Source organism: Fistularia commersonii, chromosome 20 (assembly GCF_037954325.1).
Source record: "Fistularia commersonii isolate RoL2024-O1a breed Wild chromosome 20, RoL_Fcom_v1.0, whole genome shotgun sequence".
Lineage (NCBI taxonomy): Eukaryota > Metazoa > Chordata > Actinopteri > Syngnathiformes > Fistulariidae > Fistularia > Fistularia commersonii.
In genome coordinates this window covers 14661963-14679989 of record NC_141303.1, presented here as the reverse complement: position 1 = coordinate 14679989, position 18027 = coordinate 14661963, and the positions used below count along the sequence as shown (strand labels likewise).

At 48.3% G+C, this 18027-nt stretch overlaps 2 protein-coding genes and 1 non-coding gene across 4 annotated transcripts; 1 reads left to right on the top strand and 2 right to left on the bottom strand.

The window, feature by feature from the left end:
* Window positions 1-480: 480 nt before the first annotated feature.
* LOC147223073 (meprin A subunit alpha-like) lies at window positions 481-8282 on the bottom strand. 2 transcript variants are annotated; one of them, XM_086166887.1, is made up of 14 exons: window positions 8230-8282; window positions 6766-7068; window positions 6662-6686; window positions 6363-6407; window positions 6244-6284; window positions 6071-6146; window positions 5544-5661; window positions 4751-4926; window positions 4435-4656; window positions 3729-3875; window positions 3417-3632; window positions 2377-2841; window positions 639-812; window positions 481-553 (listed from the first exon to the last, which is right to left on the bottom strand). In XM_086166887.1, the coding sequence occupies exons 2-14, from the start codon at window positions 6817-6819 to the stop codon at window positions 504-506; spliced, it is 1809 nt and encodes a 602-aa protein (XP_086023013.1). In that variant the 5' UTR covers window positions 6820-7068; window positions 8230-8282; the 3' UTR covers window positions 481-503. The 2 variants fall into 2 exon arrangements, with proteins under 2 accessions (XP_086023013.1, XP_086023011.1); XM_086166885.1 differs by lacking the exon at window positions 8230-8282 and adding an exon at window positions 7643-7723.
* On the top strand, window positions 7955-8036 carry trnas-gcu (transfer RNA serine (anticodon GCU)). Its single transcript has one exon. It is a non-coding gene; the product is annotated as a tRNA-Ser (tRNA).
* An 823-nt stretch (window positions 8283-9105) lies between the features above and the next one.
* On the bottom strand, window positions 9106-17279 carry brox (BRO1 domain and CAAX motif containing). The gene is made up of 13 exons (XM_086167179.1): window positions 16933-17279; window positions 16375-16494; window positions 15078-15184; window positions 14322-14418; window positions 13764-13859; window positions 13611-13683; window positions 13050-13155; window positions 11587-11676; window positions 11412-11497; window positions 10755-10836; window positions 10338-10488; window positions 10076-10235; window positions 9106-9956 (listed from the first exon to the last, which is right to left on the bottom strand). Exons 2-13 carry the CDS (start codon window positions 16473-16475, stop codon window positions 9873-9875), a joined length of 1233 nt encoding a protein of 410 aa, XP_086023305.1. The 5' UTR covers window positions 16476-16494; window positions 16933-17279; the 3' UTR covers window positions 9106-9872.
* Window positions 17280-18027: the final 748 nt, after the last annotated feature.

Sequence of the window (18027 nt, the reverse complement as noted above, 5' to 3'; positions counted from 1 at the left end):
GAGTCCTGTTTGGAGCGAACCGCCGCCGCAGCTGATTTCCTTCGTGATAAAGCGACTCATCAACGATTTAACAACTGCACGTCCATAAAATTAGAAGATGGAGATCTCAAAGGCCAAGGTCTCCTCTGATAGAACACCTTCATCACCTTCATATTGGGTTACACTGACCCATGCTAGCAGCAGAGAAACCACGCAAGGCGTCATACGGATCATCGCGGAGCAACCGGGCTTGATTTCTGCTCTTGAGGAGCTTTCACCTCCTCATCTGAGAAGCTTCTTCTCTTCGATACTGTTCGGAACTGAACAAGCTTCTCGGACGAGAAGGTCCAGAAGAAATCCGGTCCGGTCGCCACAAAGGATTCACCAGGACTGAGAACCTCCACAGAGCTCAACAGATGTTTGACAAAAAGCCATCTGAGATGTTAAAGAACTTTATTTAACTGCAGTTTCATGAGAAGCTGGGAGGTGGCATGAAGACAAGTGGGTGTAGGAGCTGGAGAACGTCACTCCTTCGGTGCGATGGGAACCTCGGTGTGGATCAGCGACGTGATGTCTGTGGACGGGAAGACGAGCACACGTCACGGGCTGAGTCTGCACCCCTGAGGGCCGAGTCGTTTTTGGTTGCACAAACATCTGACCTTCAAAATCAATGAAGATGATGAGATCGTCGTTCTTGAGGTAATTGCGGCGGCGTAGGTCAAAGTGCTTCACGAAGTTTCGCCATCCGTAAGACGGGCTCCTGAAGCAGTCGCACGACGGGTCGTACGTCCCCACCTTGCTGGGATGGTCCCACCGCAACTTCCCAGGAGAGACTGCTCACCGCAGGAAGACAGAAGCAACAGCAATGGTCAGATGTGAGGACCTGAGAAGTTGCTCCTCATATCTCATGAGGTTGTTTCTTCTGGAGATAAACTGGAGATATTCTGCTGAACTGTTTGGAAAATAAGTCATTATAAATGTTCTTGAAGTGTGTCATTTGATGTTCCTTTTGGCAGAGGCTCCATTATATGAGGTCGCTTCTGCTGCCTCATTTCAAGCTTCACACAAATAAAGTCTGTGGATGAGAATAGCAAGTACCACCTTGACCATCACACATCACCACAACCATTCTCCCGGTCATTCACACGTCTGAACAATGTAGGGTCTCCATGAACTTCCTGCATGTGTTTGGACTGTGGGAGGAACCCGGAGGAACCCCAGGTAGACACGGGGAGAACATGGAGACTCCACACATGAAGGCCCCCTGTGGGAATTCAACCAGGGACCTTCCTGCAGAGGGATGGAGGTTTCAAACCACAGCAATAACGGCTGGAAAATTAACCCGCAAGTAAGTCCATCTATGCATTTTTGTCCTCCCATCATAGAAATAAAGATTAACCCGGGATCCTCTGAGGTCCACCTCGGGGTTAGCATGGATCAGAGCGCACGGGTCCTTCCAGACGTTGGGTCCACTCTCCTGGAACCCGACGGTAGTTCAGCTCTGCCCTCTGTTTCAAAGGTTACATCCATGTTCCCGGGCTCCTCCTCTTTGTTTAACATTAGCTTAAGACCTTTCTTTTTGACAGCACTTATAGCTAGCGCTAGGCTAACCCCTAGATACAGTAGGATAACCACAGGCTTACTCTGCTGAGGCACTCACTCCCTCTCATCAATGCATGGCAGGAACCTTATGTCATCTCCAGAGTCCCCGGGCCCTCTCCTTTTGCAGGCTCTTGGGGGGAGGGGCTTGATCTATTGCAGTGGTCCCACCGGGCGGCCATGAATATTGAAGCCATTATTCCCTCATGTCAAATCTTGTAGCTGCTAGCAATGCCGTTGCTATTAGCATGAGCTCATTAGTGCCCTCATACCACTGGAACTATCACACTATTGCTTTCGATCTCTTTCCAGCCCAGCGGTCGAGGCAGAAGGCCGTCCGCAACGAGGTCTGATCTGTCTGAGGTTCCTGCCCAGTAAAAGTCACTCTTTCCTTGCCGCTGCCTCAAGGTGCTCGCTCCTGGGGGGAATGTTGGGTCTCTTTAGTTGATCCTAAAGAATGTGGTCCAGACCTGCTCTGCATGGGAAGGGTCATCAGACACTCGACTTGACGACTGGAAGGTACGCTCCGCTGTCACCATGTGTTCTAGTACAGCCACAATTACAGATCTGTTTTGAATGGATCGTCAACACAGCTGATTTCTTTGATAAAGGAAGCCTTTGACCGGCCGCTAACTGCAGCGCCATAAAAGAAACAGCCCCAGAGATGGAGATATCAAAAGGCAAAGGTCATGTCATTCAATGACTAATCAGTCTTATCTGATTTCTTCTGCTAAATTTTGACAGAGCTGTCGATTACTTTTAATCCCGACCGTTTACCGGAATATCAGAGTCCCTTACCCTCCGCTCTGTCAGTCGTGAGGCTGCGGGCGGTGGACATCCTCAGCAGAATGTCTGGGTCTTGGTCCATCACAACCATGGTAGCCTGCCGGTTTACCGCCGGCCATTCCATCACCACGTCATTCTCACCGCTAAGGAGGTGGAAGTAGAGCCCGGTGTAGCTCCCGGAATAGTCGCTGTACGTAGACAAGGGCGCAACGCTAACACCGTAAGCGTAGCCCTCAGGGCTGTAGTAACGAGGGCTGTAAAGGACGGTGTCGACATTGGCTGTGTCCATGATTTTTGAGAAGTTGGGAATGGTCCACACAGCATTGGGACAGCGCGTCTCCGTGAGACTGATGTCGTCTAAGTAGATGCCTCCCGATGTGGCCGCAGGGTCCCCGCGAACACCTTGGAAGGTGTAGCGAAACTTAACATCCATTTCCAGCTGGACATGAGCGATCTGCCACTCTTTGTCAGAAGACCCTGAGAACAGAGAGAAATACACTTGGACTTGTTCTCTGACTTACTTCATTCATCATCTGTACCGCCTTTCCTGTAGTCAAGGTCACAAGGGGGTTGGAGTCCTCTCCCTTTGGACCAGAGGTGGGTTCACCCTGGACTAGTCATTCACAAGGCCACATACAACTATCAACCCTTCATTCACACCCCTGATTAGGGTCTCCAATGAACCTTCTGCGTGGCTCCTGGTACGTGTCCATTGGACCTCTGATTTCTGAGCTGCTCTTTCACTGACAGACCAAACTCCCCCTCACAATTCATGGTGGCTCTCCATTCGGACAGACAAACCGCTGAGTTGCATGTCTGCAGGGACTTGACCGGTCGTGGCATATGATGAAGTCACATAATAACGGATGAATTTGCTTTTTGCATAAACACCAGTCAAGGTCCTTGTCAAAATCTCAGTTCCTCAGAACTGAAGAGGCCTCTCGGACGAGGGATGGAAAGTCTTTAAGTGAAGAAATTCAAGTTGCCACAACAAGAAGATTTTTACCAGAATTCACCATGACCTAGATGACCGAGAGCCTCCACCGACATACCAGAAAACGTGCGTATCTTCCTTAATGCTCGAACATTGCCCGTGCCATCGTCCATCTTGACCCAGATCACCAGCTTGTCCTCTGGGCTTCCATTCATCTTGTAGAAGAACTGCAGACACTGAACCTTTCTCTTGGGGTAGAGAATTCGAGAATTCAGCACAGCCGAGTTGGTAGCTTTCTCGTTTGAAGTGTTGAATTCCATGTAGAAACCAGCATCTGGAAAAATCAAATGGAATTTTGTTGATTTTTTTTTTTTCTTTGCCCTGCTTGAAATGGAAATTGACCGTGTTCAGAATTCCAGGAGGCTCCTACCTCTGCACCTTCCGAGCAGGGTGTGATCCTCCGAGTCCACACTGCTCTTGGTGTACACCCATTCACCCTTGTCAGAGGAGGACTGGATCATCCCGCAGACACTGGGGTCCTCAAAAGCACACTGGTCCAGCAGCGTAAGGGGACCAGCTGAGGAAGAAGGTTTGCACAAAGATACCACAGTTGGGCATTTAAAGCAGCTTCTGTGTTTGAAGATACTGCCAAGGAACTATGTGATGGGCAGGCTGACGGGATTATGATGTTTGCAGATGACATTGTGATCTGTAGTGACGGCAGAGAGAAGGTGGAGGAACATCTAGAGAGGTGGAGGTATGCCTTGCAAAGGAGGAATGGCGGTTCGCCACAGCAGGACAGAATACATGTATGTGAATGAGAGGATTTAAAGTACCCAGGGTCAAGAGTCCAGAGCACAGAAGAGGCGGAGAAATGTTTGCAAGCAGTTTGTTCCGAAGATAAAGGATGCTGAGGTTGGAGCTGCCAGGGAGGAGGTCAAGAGCAAGACCAGAGAAGCTGATTGGCTGAGGCGACCGCTGAAGGGAGCAGCCCGAAACAAAAGGAGAGGAAGCTCCTCCCCTGAGTTTGTACTGAAAACACTCTCCAAGCAAATGTTTACAAGGGTCCAGGAGGTTCACGGGACCTTTGTGTCAGTTTCATAGGTTCAGCCTGGAATCACGTGGACCTTACGTACAGCAGTTATACATCCGATTCATCCTGAGGGCGTCGTGCTTGCTGAAGTCGAGGTACTGGCCGATGATCTTGTAGAACTCCGGGATTTTGGTGGTGACAGTGGGAAAGTTGGGATCCACGTTAAAAGAGAAAGGCCTGTAATGCATGACCGACTCGTAGTCGTACTGCGTGTTTTGGTCTGTGACGAAGTCGTCGTTGTATTTGTTGAAGTTGTGCTCCATTCCTGCCGGGCAAAATGAAAACATTTTCAGACACGTCCACCGCTTGACTGGACTGCAAACCGGACCTTCTGTGAAGCTACGTCTAAACTGGGTTACCTGGAATAACCTGATTCAGCCAGATATTGACATAGTCGTCCCGGTCCGTGCGTGACTGTTCATGATAGAAGCCTAAAGCGTGGAGGAGTTCGTGCTCAATAACGGCCTTGTGGTCGCAACCATCGCCCAGAGAGAGAATCTGACCGATGTGCTGGTCGCCAACGCTGGAGAAGCATCTATGAGACACTCAACATTAGTTCTAATCGTGAACGAAAAGGACAATTTCCCATGATACAATTAGCATCTGTTGGCAAGGCAGCCGGCTGGGTAACCCGACTTCACGGTTCTACACCTGACGTAACCTCGATACTTTGGGTCCAGTGGGCTTCCTGCCTTGAACATCCCCGTCTGCACACCACCCAGGTGACTGGTTGTACAGTCAGTTCCACGTCCCCATGCCCATTTGTGTCCAACCAACGTGCCACATACAGGTCAGCTAGCTTCGGTGGAAGGCTGACATGATGCGGACGCGTGGAAGACGACAGCACAACCCCTTCCCCCTCTGGTAGGAGGTGTAGGTCAGTGTATACCTGCACTACCGGACCCAGGAGCAGCTGCTACTCATAAGCCACCACTCTGGAGAACACATGGATACTCACACTTCTATGTTTGAGTAGAACAAGATCTTCTATCCACACAGAGGAGGCAGACTTTAGGTATTTCTTAAAGTAACAAGGTGTCTTGGAGTAAGCCTGCTGTCTCATTGAAGGATCAGGGGGTCCTGATGGGTCCCGAGACCCGGTGTCCTTTGGTTGGAAATCAATGGTCACCTCAAGTCAGACAAGAGACTCACCCTCCTCTCTTCTCAAATTTGATGTAGGTCTTCTCTCCTTCATAAGGTTTGAAGTCAATGCAGGATTTCAGCCGGTACATCTCGAATGCCTGGTGGACGCATCCTTTAGCGTTGAGATCTGTAGGTGACAGAAACATGCAAAGCTTTAGCACTCCACTGGGACTGCCATTCATTCTGCCACATATCCTGCCCTCAGGTTGCAAGAGCCTATCCCAGCTGTCACTGGAGAAGATGACCATTCACCCGGTCATCCACGCATCTGGACGTGGGTCTCCAATGAAGCTCCTGCATGTGTTTGGACTGTGGGAGGAACCCGGAGAACCCTGAGTAACCCCATGCAGACACAAGGAGACTCTACATAGGAAGGCATCCCGTGAGAGTCCAAACAGGGACCTTCTGGCCGTGAAGAGGAGGTGCTGACCACTGCACCAACAAGCCGCCCACTAAAATGTCCATGTTCCTCCTCCCATCCTGGAGGCTCTTCTGGTTCTGAATAGTAATCTGAACTCAAGAGGTCAACCACGTACCCAGGTCGTCGCCCAGAATGTAGGGAATCGGAAGCTTCCATCTGGTTCCTCTGTCAATGACTGCGTTCCTTCCCTCCTGGAACATCATTTGTGGACAGTTGTGAAGGTGGAGACACACACCTGGACGGATCCGTGATTTGTTCCAAAACAGAAGGTCCGAAGGCCTCACTCACCGGAATCAAAATATCCCCCTCCAACAGATTGGCGTCCGAACCTGCAGGACAGAAACATGCAGCTTAGAGGACATGTCGTAGTGGATCTCATTTTCAAACACCGGCACGTCATTTCTCACCTGGATTCAGAATGGGGTTCTCGTCTTCTCCGTTCTCGTACACCTCTGGAAGGAACGCACACACACACAAACCCCCCCTTGTACTCAAGGAGCATACTACGATGGCTGTGGAGGTTCCCAGTCACCCAGGAATCTTCTTGTCGTGGCAACCGGACTCGAATCTCTTCGCTTGAAGACGTTTCAGCCCGCATCCCAGAGGCTTCTTTGGTTCTCAAGCCTCCCGGATGAGGGTGAAGACGTTCAAATACAGTTGCCACGACAAGAAGCATACTGTGATCGCCTCTAAAGTACGAACGTACCGTGTAAGTCCGGTGAAACGGGGATCTGTGAATCAGAGCGCCGTTGGACGGTTAGTCATCGTTTCAATCTGTGCTTTCAATTTACCGGATGATTAGGTACTTACAGCGTGTGAAGCGGTTGAAGCCGCCAGTGCGAGCAGAAACAGCACGCTGTGCATCTTCTGGCTGGACGTCCACTGAGATTTGCTTCCTTGGGTGCGTCTTGTGCAGAGATGGGACGCTTGCTGCTCCAGGTGATTTCATGCCGGCGATAAAAGCGCCACCGTCGGACTTTGACTCAGGAGTGTAACTGATTGGAGGAGCTCGGAGGCTGGGCTCTGCAGCGTCACGCCGTGAAGGTTTATTGTCCAGCGGCACCTTGTTTTGTTAGAAGAAAGTCCCAACACTGAGAAGGTCATCAGGGTTACCTGGGAGGGAAGAACCGGTCACTTCCTGAACAAACAGACTGGAAATGATCATATATGAGCTTATGTATGTATCGCCACACACACACATACATATATATGCACACACGCATATATATATATATATACATATAGCGTCACCCTCTTAAAATAATCGCCTATGTCATTTTTTAAGATTTTTCAGGAAACACAAAAAACTTTTTTGAATTTGAAACACTCTTGACAAAGGCAATTTCTACTAAAGGGCACAATCTGTTTAACTGAGGATGTAGGCAATTTTGCCAGTGGTGGTCAGCATCATGAGATGATTTAGGCAAATAAAACATTTTGTAAAAAAATGACTTAGGCGATTATTTTAAGAGGGTGACGATATATCCCTGACTAATGTCCGCTTTGCGTGGACATGGTTCTTTAAGCAGAAGGTGCCTGGGTGAGTAGAGTGTAATTTCCTGTCACTTTATCTTGGCTTTGTTTGGACTCAAACTTAGTCCTGACGCCACCGATCAGAGCCAGAGAGTGGAGTTGTGGGAATTTGAGTCAATGTGCAGGAGTTAAAAGTTGCCAATTAGCCAATCACCTGCCTCCGTCAGACATGGACTCGCCTGATCCTCTCCTCACTCCCAAAGAACGACTGCCTCCTGTCTTCTCTTCAGTAAATGTCACACACTTGTCCCTCCACCTTGACCCTTCCACCTTCTTTACCTCCCCTCCCTGCAGCCCTGTGGTTCCTCTCATTCATGCATGCATTGTGTCCTGCAGCAGCTGAGCTCCTCTCCTGGGTCATACCTGCACCTCTCTTGATGTCACAAAGATTAAATCCTACAAATCTTGGATGAAGGTTCATTCCAGCATGTCCATTTATCTAAATGCACACCGGCCGTGCAACACAGACGAGGTGGCCGAGTGGTTAAGGCGATGGACTGCTAATCCATTGTGCTCTGCACGCGTGGGTTCGAATCCCATCCTCGTCGGTACTTTTCGTGCTTTTCTCCGTGGGCTTCCTTCAGCCCTCATATCTCCGTGACGTGATCGTCATGCAGGAAGTCGACGAACTGCGCGGAAAATAAATCGCCATACATGAAAGGCGGGCTCCGTTCACCATGGAGCAATGACGCCGGGGCTAAATGCTAAGCTAACTGCTTTTAGGGATGGTGGGACTTGCACCTGTGCCAGGTGTGCGCAGAGCTTCGGACCTTCATCTTCACTCTGGCCACAGCGAGGATCACCGGAAAACACCGGAAACGGAAATGCAAAGGCGGGTGGATGGAAAAGCAGTATTAAGAGCGTGTGCACAATTTTACTGTTATGTGTGTGTATGTGCAGGATTGTGAGTTCTAAAATGTTTGTGCTTTGCCCCCCTCCCCTGGGACAAAAAAACAAAACAAACGATGATATGTATGTATGCATGTATGTATGTATGTATGTATGCATGTATCTATGCATGTATTTATGTATGTATGTATGTATATGGTTCTGAGATGGCTATTTGGATGAGTGGTCACTTCTGACAACCGACTACTGGTACTTTGGATCTTCAGTGACTGAATTGCACTTTTTGTGAGTCACTTTGGGTAAAAGCGTCTGCCAAATGACTGTAATGTGATTTAATGCGCAAAATGTTGGGTTGTTGATAAGTGTGTGTGCAGAATACTGTGTATTAAGTGTGTGTGTACAGAATGTTTCGGTTAAGGGTGTGTGTGTACAGAATATTGTGTATTTAAGTGTGGGTGTCACCAGAATGTCGCTGTTAGGTGTGTGTACAGAATATTATTTATTTAAGCGTGTGTGTGTAAAGTATCCAGACAGAACTTCAGCAGACAAACTCCAACCTGGATGTCAGTCATGGAACCATGGAAGGAGCGCTAACCTTCGATAGACATGTTTGCATCATCTGGCAAACAAACCACTGAGCCTTCACACCTCAAGCAGGGGAAGAGAACCAACCCTCAGAAGGTTCTTCTTCTCAAGACCGACCCAAGCCCAGGATTCCCAGTGAAAACCACCTTGCATTCTGACACACACACACACATCACACGTGGAGAGGTGGATATAGTTTTATTATCAGTTGATATACATTTACACAGAGAATGAGTGGGAGTGGTGGAGGTGTGAACATGGAGTCAGCATCTCCTCAAAGCTGGTTAGATACACGAGAGCAAAGAATGGATGGGACGTCAGATACCCCGATGCGAATGAGGGCGCCGAGGACTGACGGACGTCTGCTGAGAGCAGAGCATACAAGAACAATATTGCGGGCTGAAGGTCCATCGGCCGCCTCGGCCCGTTTGTCTCTAGAAGGTTGGTGTGAACGCCTCCTCCGACTATCAGCGACCCACCTCGCGATCAGTCTCACCAAAGGCGCGACGGACGGGGAGAAAAGGAAAAGCTACGCGGTAGAAAACAGCGTCATAAAAAAAGTGGATCTGCTGGAGAAGATCTGAAAGTGGGATGGATGGAAGAAGCGAGAACTCCATCTTTGCTCATTTTGTTTATTGGTCGTTTCCAGCGAGGACGCGTCTGGATCTTCGAGATCTCCAAGGAGCTGAAGCGGGAGCCAAAGGCTCCAGGACAGGAGCTGCTTGTCTCCAGAACTAATTGCAGATGCTCCTCCAGCAGTTTGTGATCATCTACCGTGAACGGACTTGCCTTGAAAAGCGAATCTATGAGCGGGGCTCCGGAGTCCATGCGACGATGTCAAACCGAAAAAAAAAAGATATTCCCCTCTGTCCCCTGAAGGCGGCGAGGACGAGCGGGGCTCCGCCGCCGTGAGACGACGCGGTGGCGTGAGGAGCAGACGGAAGCTGGGCTTAAGAGACGGAGCAGCCCGTGTCCTTCTGAGGCTTCAGGTCCGGTTCCTTCATCGGCTTCACCTCTTCCTCCTTGGCTTTAGCCTGGAGGACAACGGGAAACGGACAGAAACAACAACGGCCGTTGAACATCATCATCACCCGGAGGATCACACACATCATCTCCCGAGGAAGTCACGGAACGCATTTCCTGCTTCCGTTACCTTGCCATTGCTGGCTCCTTTGGTGAGGTCGAATGTGGCGTACACCTCCGCCGTGCACTCCTCGTTGAGGGGCGGGAGCTCGAAGGGCACAGGCTCCGCCAGGCCGTAGCTGGCTTTCAGCTCCAGGAGCGGGGCCTCGGCCGGGACCTTGTGGAAGTATCTGGGGAGATTCAGAGGAGCGGAGAGGTGGGTCTCCGTGAGGTCAACCTGCCGGGAGGCCTCACGGCAGAGCGTGCAAACGGACGCTTCCTCCGGCGCTCACATGAAGCCGTTCTCCCTCTGGCACTTCTCCAGCGTGTTTTTAATGAGGCCACCCAGCTTGAGGAAGAACAGCTGCTCCGAGGGCTTGGCCGTGGTCCCCGGGCCTCTGGTTTGGCGGTACTCTTTGCAGAGCGCCTCGGCGTGGGCGTAACCTAAACACACACCTCTGTTAGCGCCGCGCCGGAGGACGTCGCCACGATGTCTGAACACACTCAGGACACACCTGCTGACCCGAAACTCTGCGCATGAGTGAGAACATATGAACCGGCACGTAGATACACGCCGTATTGGCCCAAAGCAAAGTAGACTAAAGCTGTAAGGCCGAACTTCTCATCCAAACACCCATCACATAGGAATGTAATCCTAACAGAGGACCTGCCGAGTCCACTGAGACGCTTTCGGTCCGGGACACACTTACACTTCTCGGCCTCCTGAAGAGATCGGATGGCCTCGCCGCACTTGTCACTGGCCAGCAGCGTCTGTCCGTGGTAGCAGTAGGCCTGCCGAAAGATGCAGGGTTAGTGTGGGTCCTCGTGCAGATCACAGGTACGACTGCCGTGTGTGTCGTGATCAATTACATGTCAACAAGCAGTCATGGCGTCCCTTTTGTGAAAATGCTAGTTTTTAAGTTAACAATTTTGACCTAAGAGGTCTTCATACTATGCGGTTTTGCAATTGTTAAGAGGGTACAACTTAGTTTGCAAACTGTGTTTTAGCAATTGGGGAAAACTGTATAATTTATGCATTCTATACTAGGCTATTAATCCTGCGGTGAGGGGCCACAGTTTGGGTTCACCATGGGCCGGCCACACACGCACGCACACACATTTAAGGACGTCCAACCAATCACACATCGGGGTCAGTAGGGAACCCCACGTCGGAACATGGAGACTCCACACAGGAAGACCTCCAGTGGGAATCCGACCAGGGACTTTTTATGCCTCTATTCATTAATATTTCACATCAGTTGTTTCGCAGGAGGTCTGCCGAGACCTCTACGATGGCACTACGATGAGAACTTAACGGCTGAAGGGGGGCTCCATTATTGCCTGACCTCTGGACCCCGTGCACTCACGTAAGCCATGTAAAAGTGCTGCTTCAGCTGCAGGTACTTCCTCCACTTGCTGCTGCACTCGGGCTCCAGGGTGTTCAGCATGTGGTCTGAGAGACGGGAAGCATACTTTGATCAGCCTCAGCGGAGAGCGCGCCCGTGACAGTGGCTCCAGAAAATCCACCGGATCACCACTCACCAGCTCTCTGGTAGAAGTTTGCCGTCTCGAAGGCCAGCGCCGCGACGATCGTTGCATTGTGCTTCAACTCGATGGCTCTCGCAATTGTGACTGAAAACAGGAACACACAATATATAAATATATATTTTTAACAAACCCTTCATTTTTAATTTAAGATGTTTTTCTGATGGTTTTTGTTCATCATCCGACAGTCTGGACAGCAGCTTGACCATGTGGGATTGTTGAGAGCTCGACCACGGTTCGAGGCAGACGATTGGCAGTGGCCCCCTCTGAAGGGAAGGGCTCAAAACAAGACTCACTGAGTTGGCGTGAAAGGAGTTCCCTGATACAAATGCTGCTCAGACTCGACAGACCGGCAACACGAGCAAATGAGTTGAACCGGAACAGGGAGCTCCATATGTTCTACCGCTCTGAGGTTCAGGGCGCCATCTTGCTGGCAGGCAGGCATCGAGGCGGAGGACGCCAACGGCGCCGACAAAAACTCATCCAAACGGCTAAGTGTGTTGACTCTGAGCTCGCCACCCCGGACGAGCTGGTCAACGACAGACTACTGGCAAAAATGACCAGTCGTCAGTGAGCTTGGCCACAGGGCTGCGATCACCGGGCTCTGTGGCCCAGCGTTAAGTATCAGCAAATGGTGAACCTGACCGACTGCTGGGCCGTCAACTGCGAAATCATCTGCTGATAGCAAAGTGCAGTGAATTAGCACCATCTGCTGGTATATATTCACTGACATCAACATCAACGCGTATCTTTGCCATCAGTCTTTCTAGAAAGCACGCAAATATAAACAAAGAAATGTCTTCATAACACTAGATCAGTGGTTCTTAACCTGGGTTCGATCGCACCCCAGGGGTTCGGTGAGTCAGTCTCAGGGGTTCGGCGGAGGTCAAGACACACATTGGCGATGACATCACTGGCCGCAGGTGATCACGCTACATAGCTCGGCCTATCCGTGCTGCGGGGATTTTGGCGCGCTCAGTTGTAGTTATTTGTGACTGTCGTGATGGTACGTCATGTGATTTCTTTCTTAATATTTTAATCCCTTCATACTAATTATGTCGGGCAAAAAAAGAAAGCGGTCGGAAGAACACGTACGATACGGATTCACATGTATGACGGAACCGGATTGGAATCGATGTCCTAACTGCATGATTTGGAATGACAAGATGAGCAATTCTAGTCCAGCACCGGCAAAACTAAGGGAAGGCTTCCTTCAGCTGCATGGAGATGGGAGCTACAAGAACATAGCGCTTGCTGAATTCAAGGTGAAGGGAGCCAGATTCCATGAAAAGGCTACTCCGCCTGTTCTTTGTACCCATCGACGAAACGATCCTCCATCCAATAAAGAAGGGTTCGGTGAATGCGCATGTAAAACAGGTGGGGGGTTCAGTACCTCCAACAAGGTTAAGAACCACTGCACTAGATGTTAGACAGAGAACGAGGCTGTCCCCCTCCTGTACCTTCCTGCGCTTCCGCCTGGCACTGGATGATGTAGGTGTCGATGACTCGTGGCTCCAGGTCTCGGCCTTTTTCAGCGGGAGTGATGAGACGGGGGATGTGGGCTTCCTGCAGCAAAACAGCATCATCTAACATGAGTCGCTGAGAAATGTGCAGGTGTGATGGCAACCGACATCCAGATTATTCTCAGAAATGTCTTTTCAGAAAAACAAGAAATGAACATGCAAATGTAATTTGGGGTCACAGCATTATTCCCGTGTTACGACTTCTTCCGCTTCTCCTGATGAGTTTTGTGTAATTTCTCATTCTAAACAATTGAACTAATATCTTTTTATTAACCAGAGGCGTCTCACAGGATTTAACAGCATTTAAATCCATTTATAAGGAGAATAAGATTGTTCTGGGCTGTGACATTCAGACTGTTTACTCCTGGATATTATCAAGTGGCTTACAAAGACAATTTATAGCACATAAATATAGTTATTACACCAATCAATCCAGTGTGATAACAGTAGATTTCCTTGCGCGGGATAAACTTAGCATCAAATGTTTTCTGCTCTCACCTTCAGGTTTTTGAAGATTCCAGCCGCGACCTTCAAGCTCCGGTGAACATCTTTGGCCTCGGCTTCGGATATGCTTTTGGAAAGCACAGTGTCACAGACAAAACAAGGCACAAAAGAAAACAGCATAAAACGGTACAAAGGCGCTGCACCTACTTTTCTTTCCCTGCTAGCCTCGACGCAAACTTGGTGTACCACAGGGCTACGTTGAAGGCCATGGAGACCAGCTCAAAGATGGCATCCTGCTGGGCACTGAGAAGGAAGGAGAGGGAAAAAAGTGTTGGGTTTTTTTTTCACTTATTCATTGTGAAGGAGTAAATAAATTCTTCGCACTGGAGGTATCATTACCGGTCCAGGTGCCAGAATTTGAGTGAGTCTGGAGGATTACAGGATTACGGCAGAGTTCCAGCTGCAGTTTGCATCATAAAAACTAGTTTATTGTGAAGTAAAGAACTTCACGGACCTTTGAGGTCATTTTTTTCCGACAAGTGTAGGAACAGCCATTTTGCAGTCATAATTTCTCGGCACGTGTATTTATGTGGGTTCAGATAATATTGCGATAATTGCTGGAAAACACCTCGCAGTTTTCATAGCAATTTTTTTCTGATTTGCTTGTCACTTTTTTCTCCTTTTTCTTTATTTGGTCAATGGTCCTCCGGGATCAATAAAGAATTCCTGATTTTGATTCTGAGTAAATGCAGTATCACTCTGTACCTCGGTGTGTTTCCTTGTAAAGTGTCAGTCCACTTGAAGTTCTGGATGAATCTCATCTTGTTCTCCTGTGTCGTTCCATCCAAAGATGAGATGAAGCCTGTTTTACCATGAAGCGTAACAAGAAATAAACGCCAGCAAAAAAAAACAAGTAAACAACAAAAGCTAGTTAGTTAAGAAGCCAAAACAATGTTAGAGGAAAAACCAGAAGAAACACATTAACTAGATGGAGGGACAGTGGTGGAACATCTTCATATTTATAGTGGAGCCCCACCAACATTGGCTTTACAACCTGCAACAACCACATTCAGCAGAGGTCAATTTAATAATCAGACATTTTTAGGAACAAAAAGGCAATAAATGAAACAATAAATATATCATGCAGTGTTTCTCTTCAGAATAAGACAGGGTCAGCATGAATAGATATTGGAATGTTTAAGACGTGCAGGTATTTACTTATTGTTTGGTAAGGGCGCCAATTTTGGTGAGTTAGCGGCACAGTAAAAACGCCATCTGTCATCCGTATTCTTAGCGTTTAACGTACTGGCCAACATCGAACCACATAAACAAATAAACAGCACAATAAAGTGATCAGACATGGACGCTGATCCGATGAAGATTGGCAAGCCAGCTCGAGATAGCTATGGATGTGATCATTAACTCAAGAGAAGTGGCAAACAAACCTGAGATAAGACATTCACATTGAGTATGTGGGTACACACGTCACACCAAATCCAGGCATTTACCGTGAAAACCCACCTTGTAGGAGAGCAAAATAGGCATCCGCTGCACTTTTCATGACCTCGGCGTTACAGGTGACGTCAGTGAATATTTCCAACAGCCTCATCCTGGTTGTTCTCAGCTCACTGTGAATATCAAAACAAAAAAAATGAAGCGTATGGGAAAAATCCTCCAACACTAGGGCTGGTATTAAGTCATCGTTGATCATTGTTCGGCTAGTATTTTGTCATCATTGATCACCTTTATCTAATTTGTAAATCCTGAATTTAGTCATGTATACATACATGGATTCAAACACACAAAGTTATGTTTGTCTATGTCAATTGTATGAAATTTGTTTCATCGTTTAACACGGACCTGTTTTTTGTACATTTTGTTTGTCACAGATGCTATCTATTGGTTCTACCTCTGAGTGGAGAGAGGCTGAATATCTCAACACGGTTGAGGACTGAGGACTGGGTATTGGAACCGAGATCTCATGAACCCGGAGCTCGTCAAAGTACCTTGACATCGTTGCTGGTTCAAGAAACCAGTTTGACATAATGTGAGCTTTGTGACACGGGATGTCATTTTTATGTGGTGACAGTCATCTAAGTGTGCCAAGAACAGGTACTTCAGACCTTCACGTCATGAAATGCTACAGTGGAAATTGGGACTCATCAGACCAGGCAACATATTTCCCAGTCAAACATTTGCGGCCTCGGTTTCTTAACTGGCAGAACTGTTAAGTGTTCCTACTTTGAGTTTTCAGGTGCCGTGTTATCAACACGGCATTCTTATCCGGAGGATTCCTTCCCGGGATGCTATCTTTTCCACATCAATGTTCATGAAACCGCAGAAACGGTTCATCGTTATCAAAACCTATCGTGGCAACTTATCCAAGTTTCCCTGCTTGAATACGTTTCACCTCTCATTCCTCTTCACTTTGTGAGGAAGCTTCTCAGAGAGGGGAACCATCTACATGGAGAGAGAGCAAGTCTTCACAGACAGGGCTGTTGTTGAAATCTGCAGCACATCAGCAGCTTCTGAACTTCTTGAGACCACAACACCCATCATTCAAGTCCCTCGAATCCCCTACCTTTCCCATTATGATCCTTGTGTAGATTTCCACCAGTTCTGGACCCTGTTTACACATCCAAAGGCAATGGCCTACCACTGAGTGCTTAGTAAATTAGACAAGTGTTAAATATGCATTGGACATGAATAATCATTCGGTGTCACTGATGCATCTAACACCTGTGTGTGACATCAGTCACCGGCAGAGGTAAGGATGAAGACACACCTGTGGAGAACACGACATGTATGTGAGACATACTTGCATATCTTATTGGCCGCGGGGCTTCCTGCCACCCCGTAGTAGTTGAAGGACACGGGGGCTGTCGCCTTCAGGGGGTTTCTGTGGAACCAGTGTGCCATCCTGTGGACGCGGGCGAGGCTGTGGACGTGGAGAGACCAGACAAGGGGGTCGTCAGCGGGCCGGACCCTTCAGACTCCGCAACCGACCGTCAAAACGCGGCTTTGTGGAGGCTAGAGTTATGCTAGCGGCTAAATCACGGCGAACGTCATCGCAACAAAATGGTCGATACAGCCTGGCTTTGAACGCTGTGTATTTACGCCGTTTAGCTTCGCCACTAGGTTTGTTATCTCACCGGCAAATTGGCAAAATGTATCTAAGGTTGAGGAAAATCCGTTTGGTTTGTGTGTGCGGGGGGGAAAGGTAGAGAGGAATGGAGTAGATCAACTGACGGCTAGCTTAAATCATGTCATAGTCTGAGAATACGGCTAGCATCGAACCGCCAATCGACGAGAGAGCAGACTCAATGTGAAGAATGGTACGAGAAATGTTAAATTAACAAAGGGGTGTGAAGCTTACCAGTCCTTCTGTTGCGGGGGTTGAGATGTTTGTTGTCCTCGGGTAGAAAGCAACGCGATCGCCAGTTACTTCCGGAAATACAGCCAGAGCGGGGCTCCAGGCGACAGCCAGCTGAGGACACGCCCACCGCCGCTGCCTCAAGCCGGGGCGGCCGCTTTCATGCCATCAACAACAGCCCGTTTTCTGGGATGACCACCTTCTTTGACCCCCTGTGACAGCCGAAAAACGCAGGTGTTGCTTAGAAACCGTGCTTTAAACGGCCCTTCGCAGCTTTCACACCAAAAGGAAGAGACTACGTGGGATGTGGAACGCAAACACTCGCTTTACGACGGAGCCCGAGCTGACCAATAGGAACGCTTTAGTCATGTGACGTAACCCGGAAGTCCTGCAACACGGCTGGAAGCAGCCCGAGATGTAAACAAGCCTTAGCCTCACACGCTGAACACAATCACTATCACTATCACAACACTTTATTGATCCCAGGGGGGGGGGGGGGACGACTTGCTTTTTGTTGAAAATCTAAATAGAATTCAATTCAAAAAGAAATCATGAAATAGCGAATAAGAATAAAATTAAAACGGTAAAGACCAAAATGAATGAATATAATATAAAAATATAAATGGTGGACTGATACCACCAAAGAGCTCCACTGAACGCCACAGGAGGTCTTTCCTACCTGAGGCTATCAGACTTTTTAATTCCTCTTCCCTCGGCCGCAGGGAATCTTCAATCTTTGTAGTTACTGCGAACAGCTAAGACAATTTATATTTCATTATATTTCTTATTCTTCCTCCTTTCCACTATTGTCTATTACTGTTATGTTTTTACTTGAAACTCTGGCACAACAATTTCCTTCGGGACTAATAAAGTTGTTCTCATCTCATCATCATCATCTCATATAAATAACGTTAAATAAAGTTAAACTATATGTAACGTGTATACATGTGGATTTCCAAGTACATTTATATGTACTATTTGGGTGTATGAATCATGCACACTGGTTCTTTGGTAATTCCGGCGAAAGATATCACAGTTGCTATGTAAAGTTTGTTAAACTCAAAGTAACTTGAAATGGGTCGAAAGATTCCTAAAAAG

Excerpts from the sequence above, each read along its gene's own strand:
- LOC147223073 (XM_086166887.1), bottom strand. The coding sequence starts at position 6,819 with ATGCACAGCGTGCTGTTTCTGCTCGCACTGGCGGCTTCAACCGCTTCA. Across the intron at positions 6,147-6,243 it reads AGGGGGATATTTTGATTCCG|GAGGGAAGGAACGCAGTCAT; the intron begins GTGAGTGAGGCC and ends ATGATGTTCCAG. Across the intron at positions 4,927-5,543 it reads AAATTTGAGAAGAGAGGAGG|ATGCTTCTCCAGCGTTGGCG; the intron begins GTGAGTCTCTTG and ends AGTGTCTCATAG.
- brox (XM_086167179.1), bottom strand. The coding sequence starts at position 16,475 with ATGGCACACTGGTTCCACAGAAACCCCCTGAAGGCGACAGCCCCCGTG. Across the intron at positions 14,419-15,077 it reads CTATTTTGCTCTCCTACAAG|GCTTCATCTCATCTTTGGAT; the intron begins GTGGGTTTTCAC and ends ATGGTAAAACAG. Across the intron at positions 13,860-14,321 it reads TTACAAGGAAACACACCGAG|TGCCCAGCAGGATGCCATCT; the intron begins GTACAGAGTGAT and ends CTTCCTTCTCAG.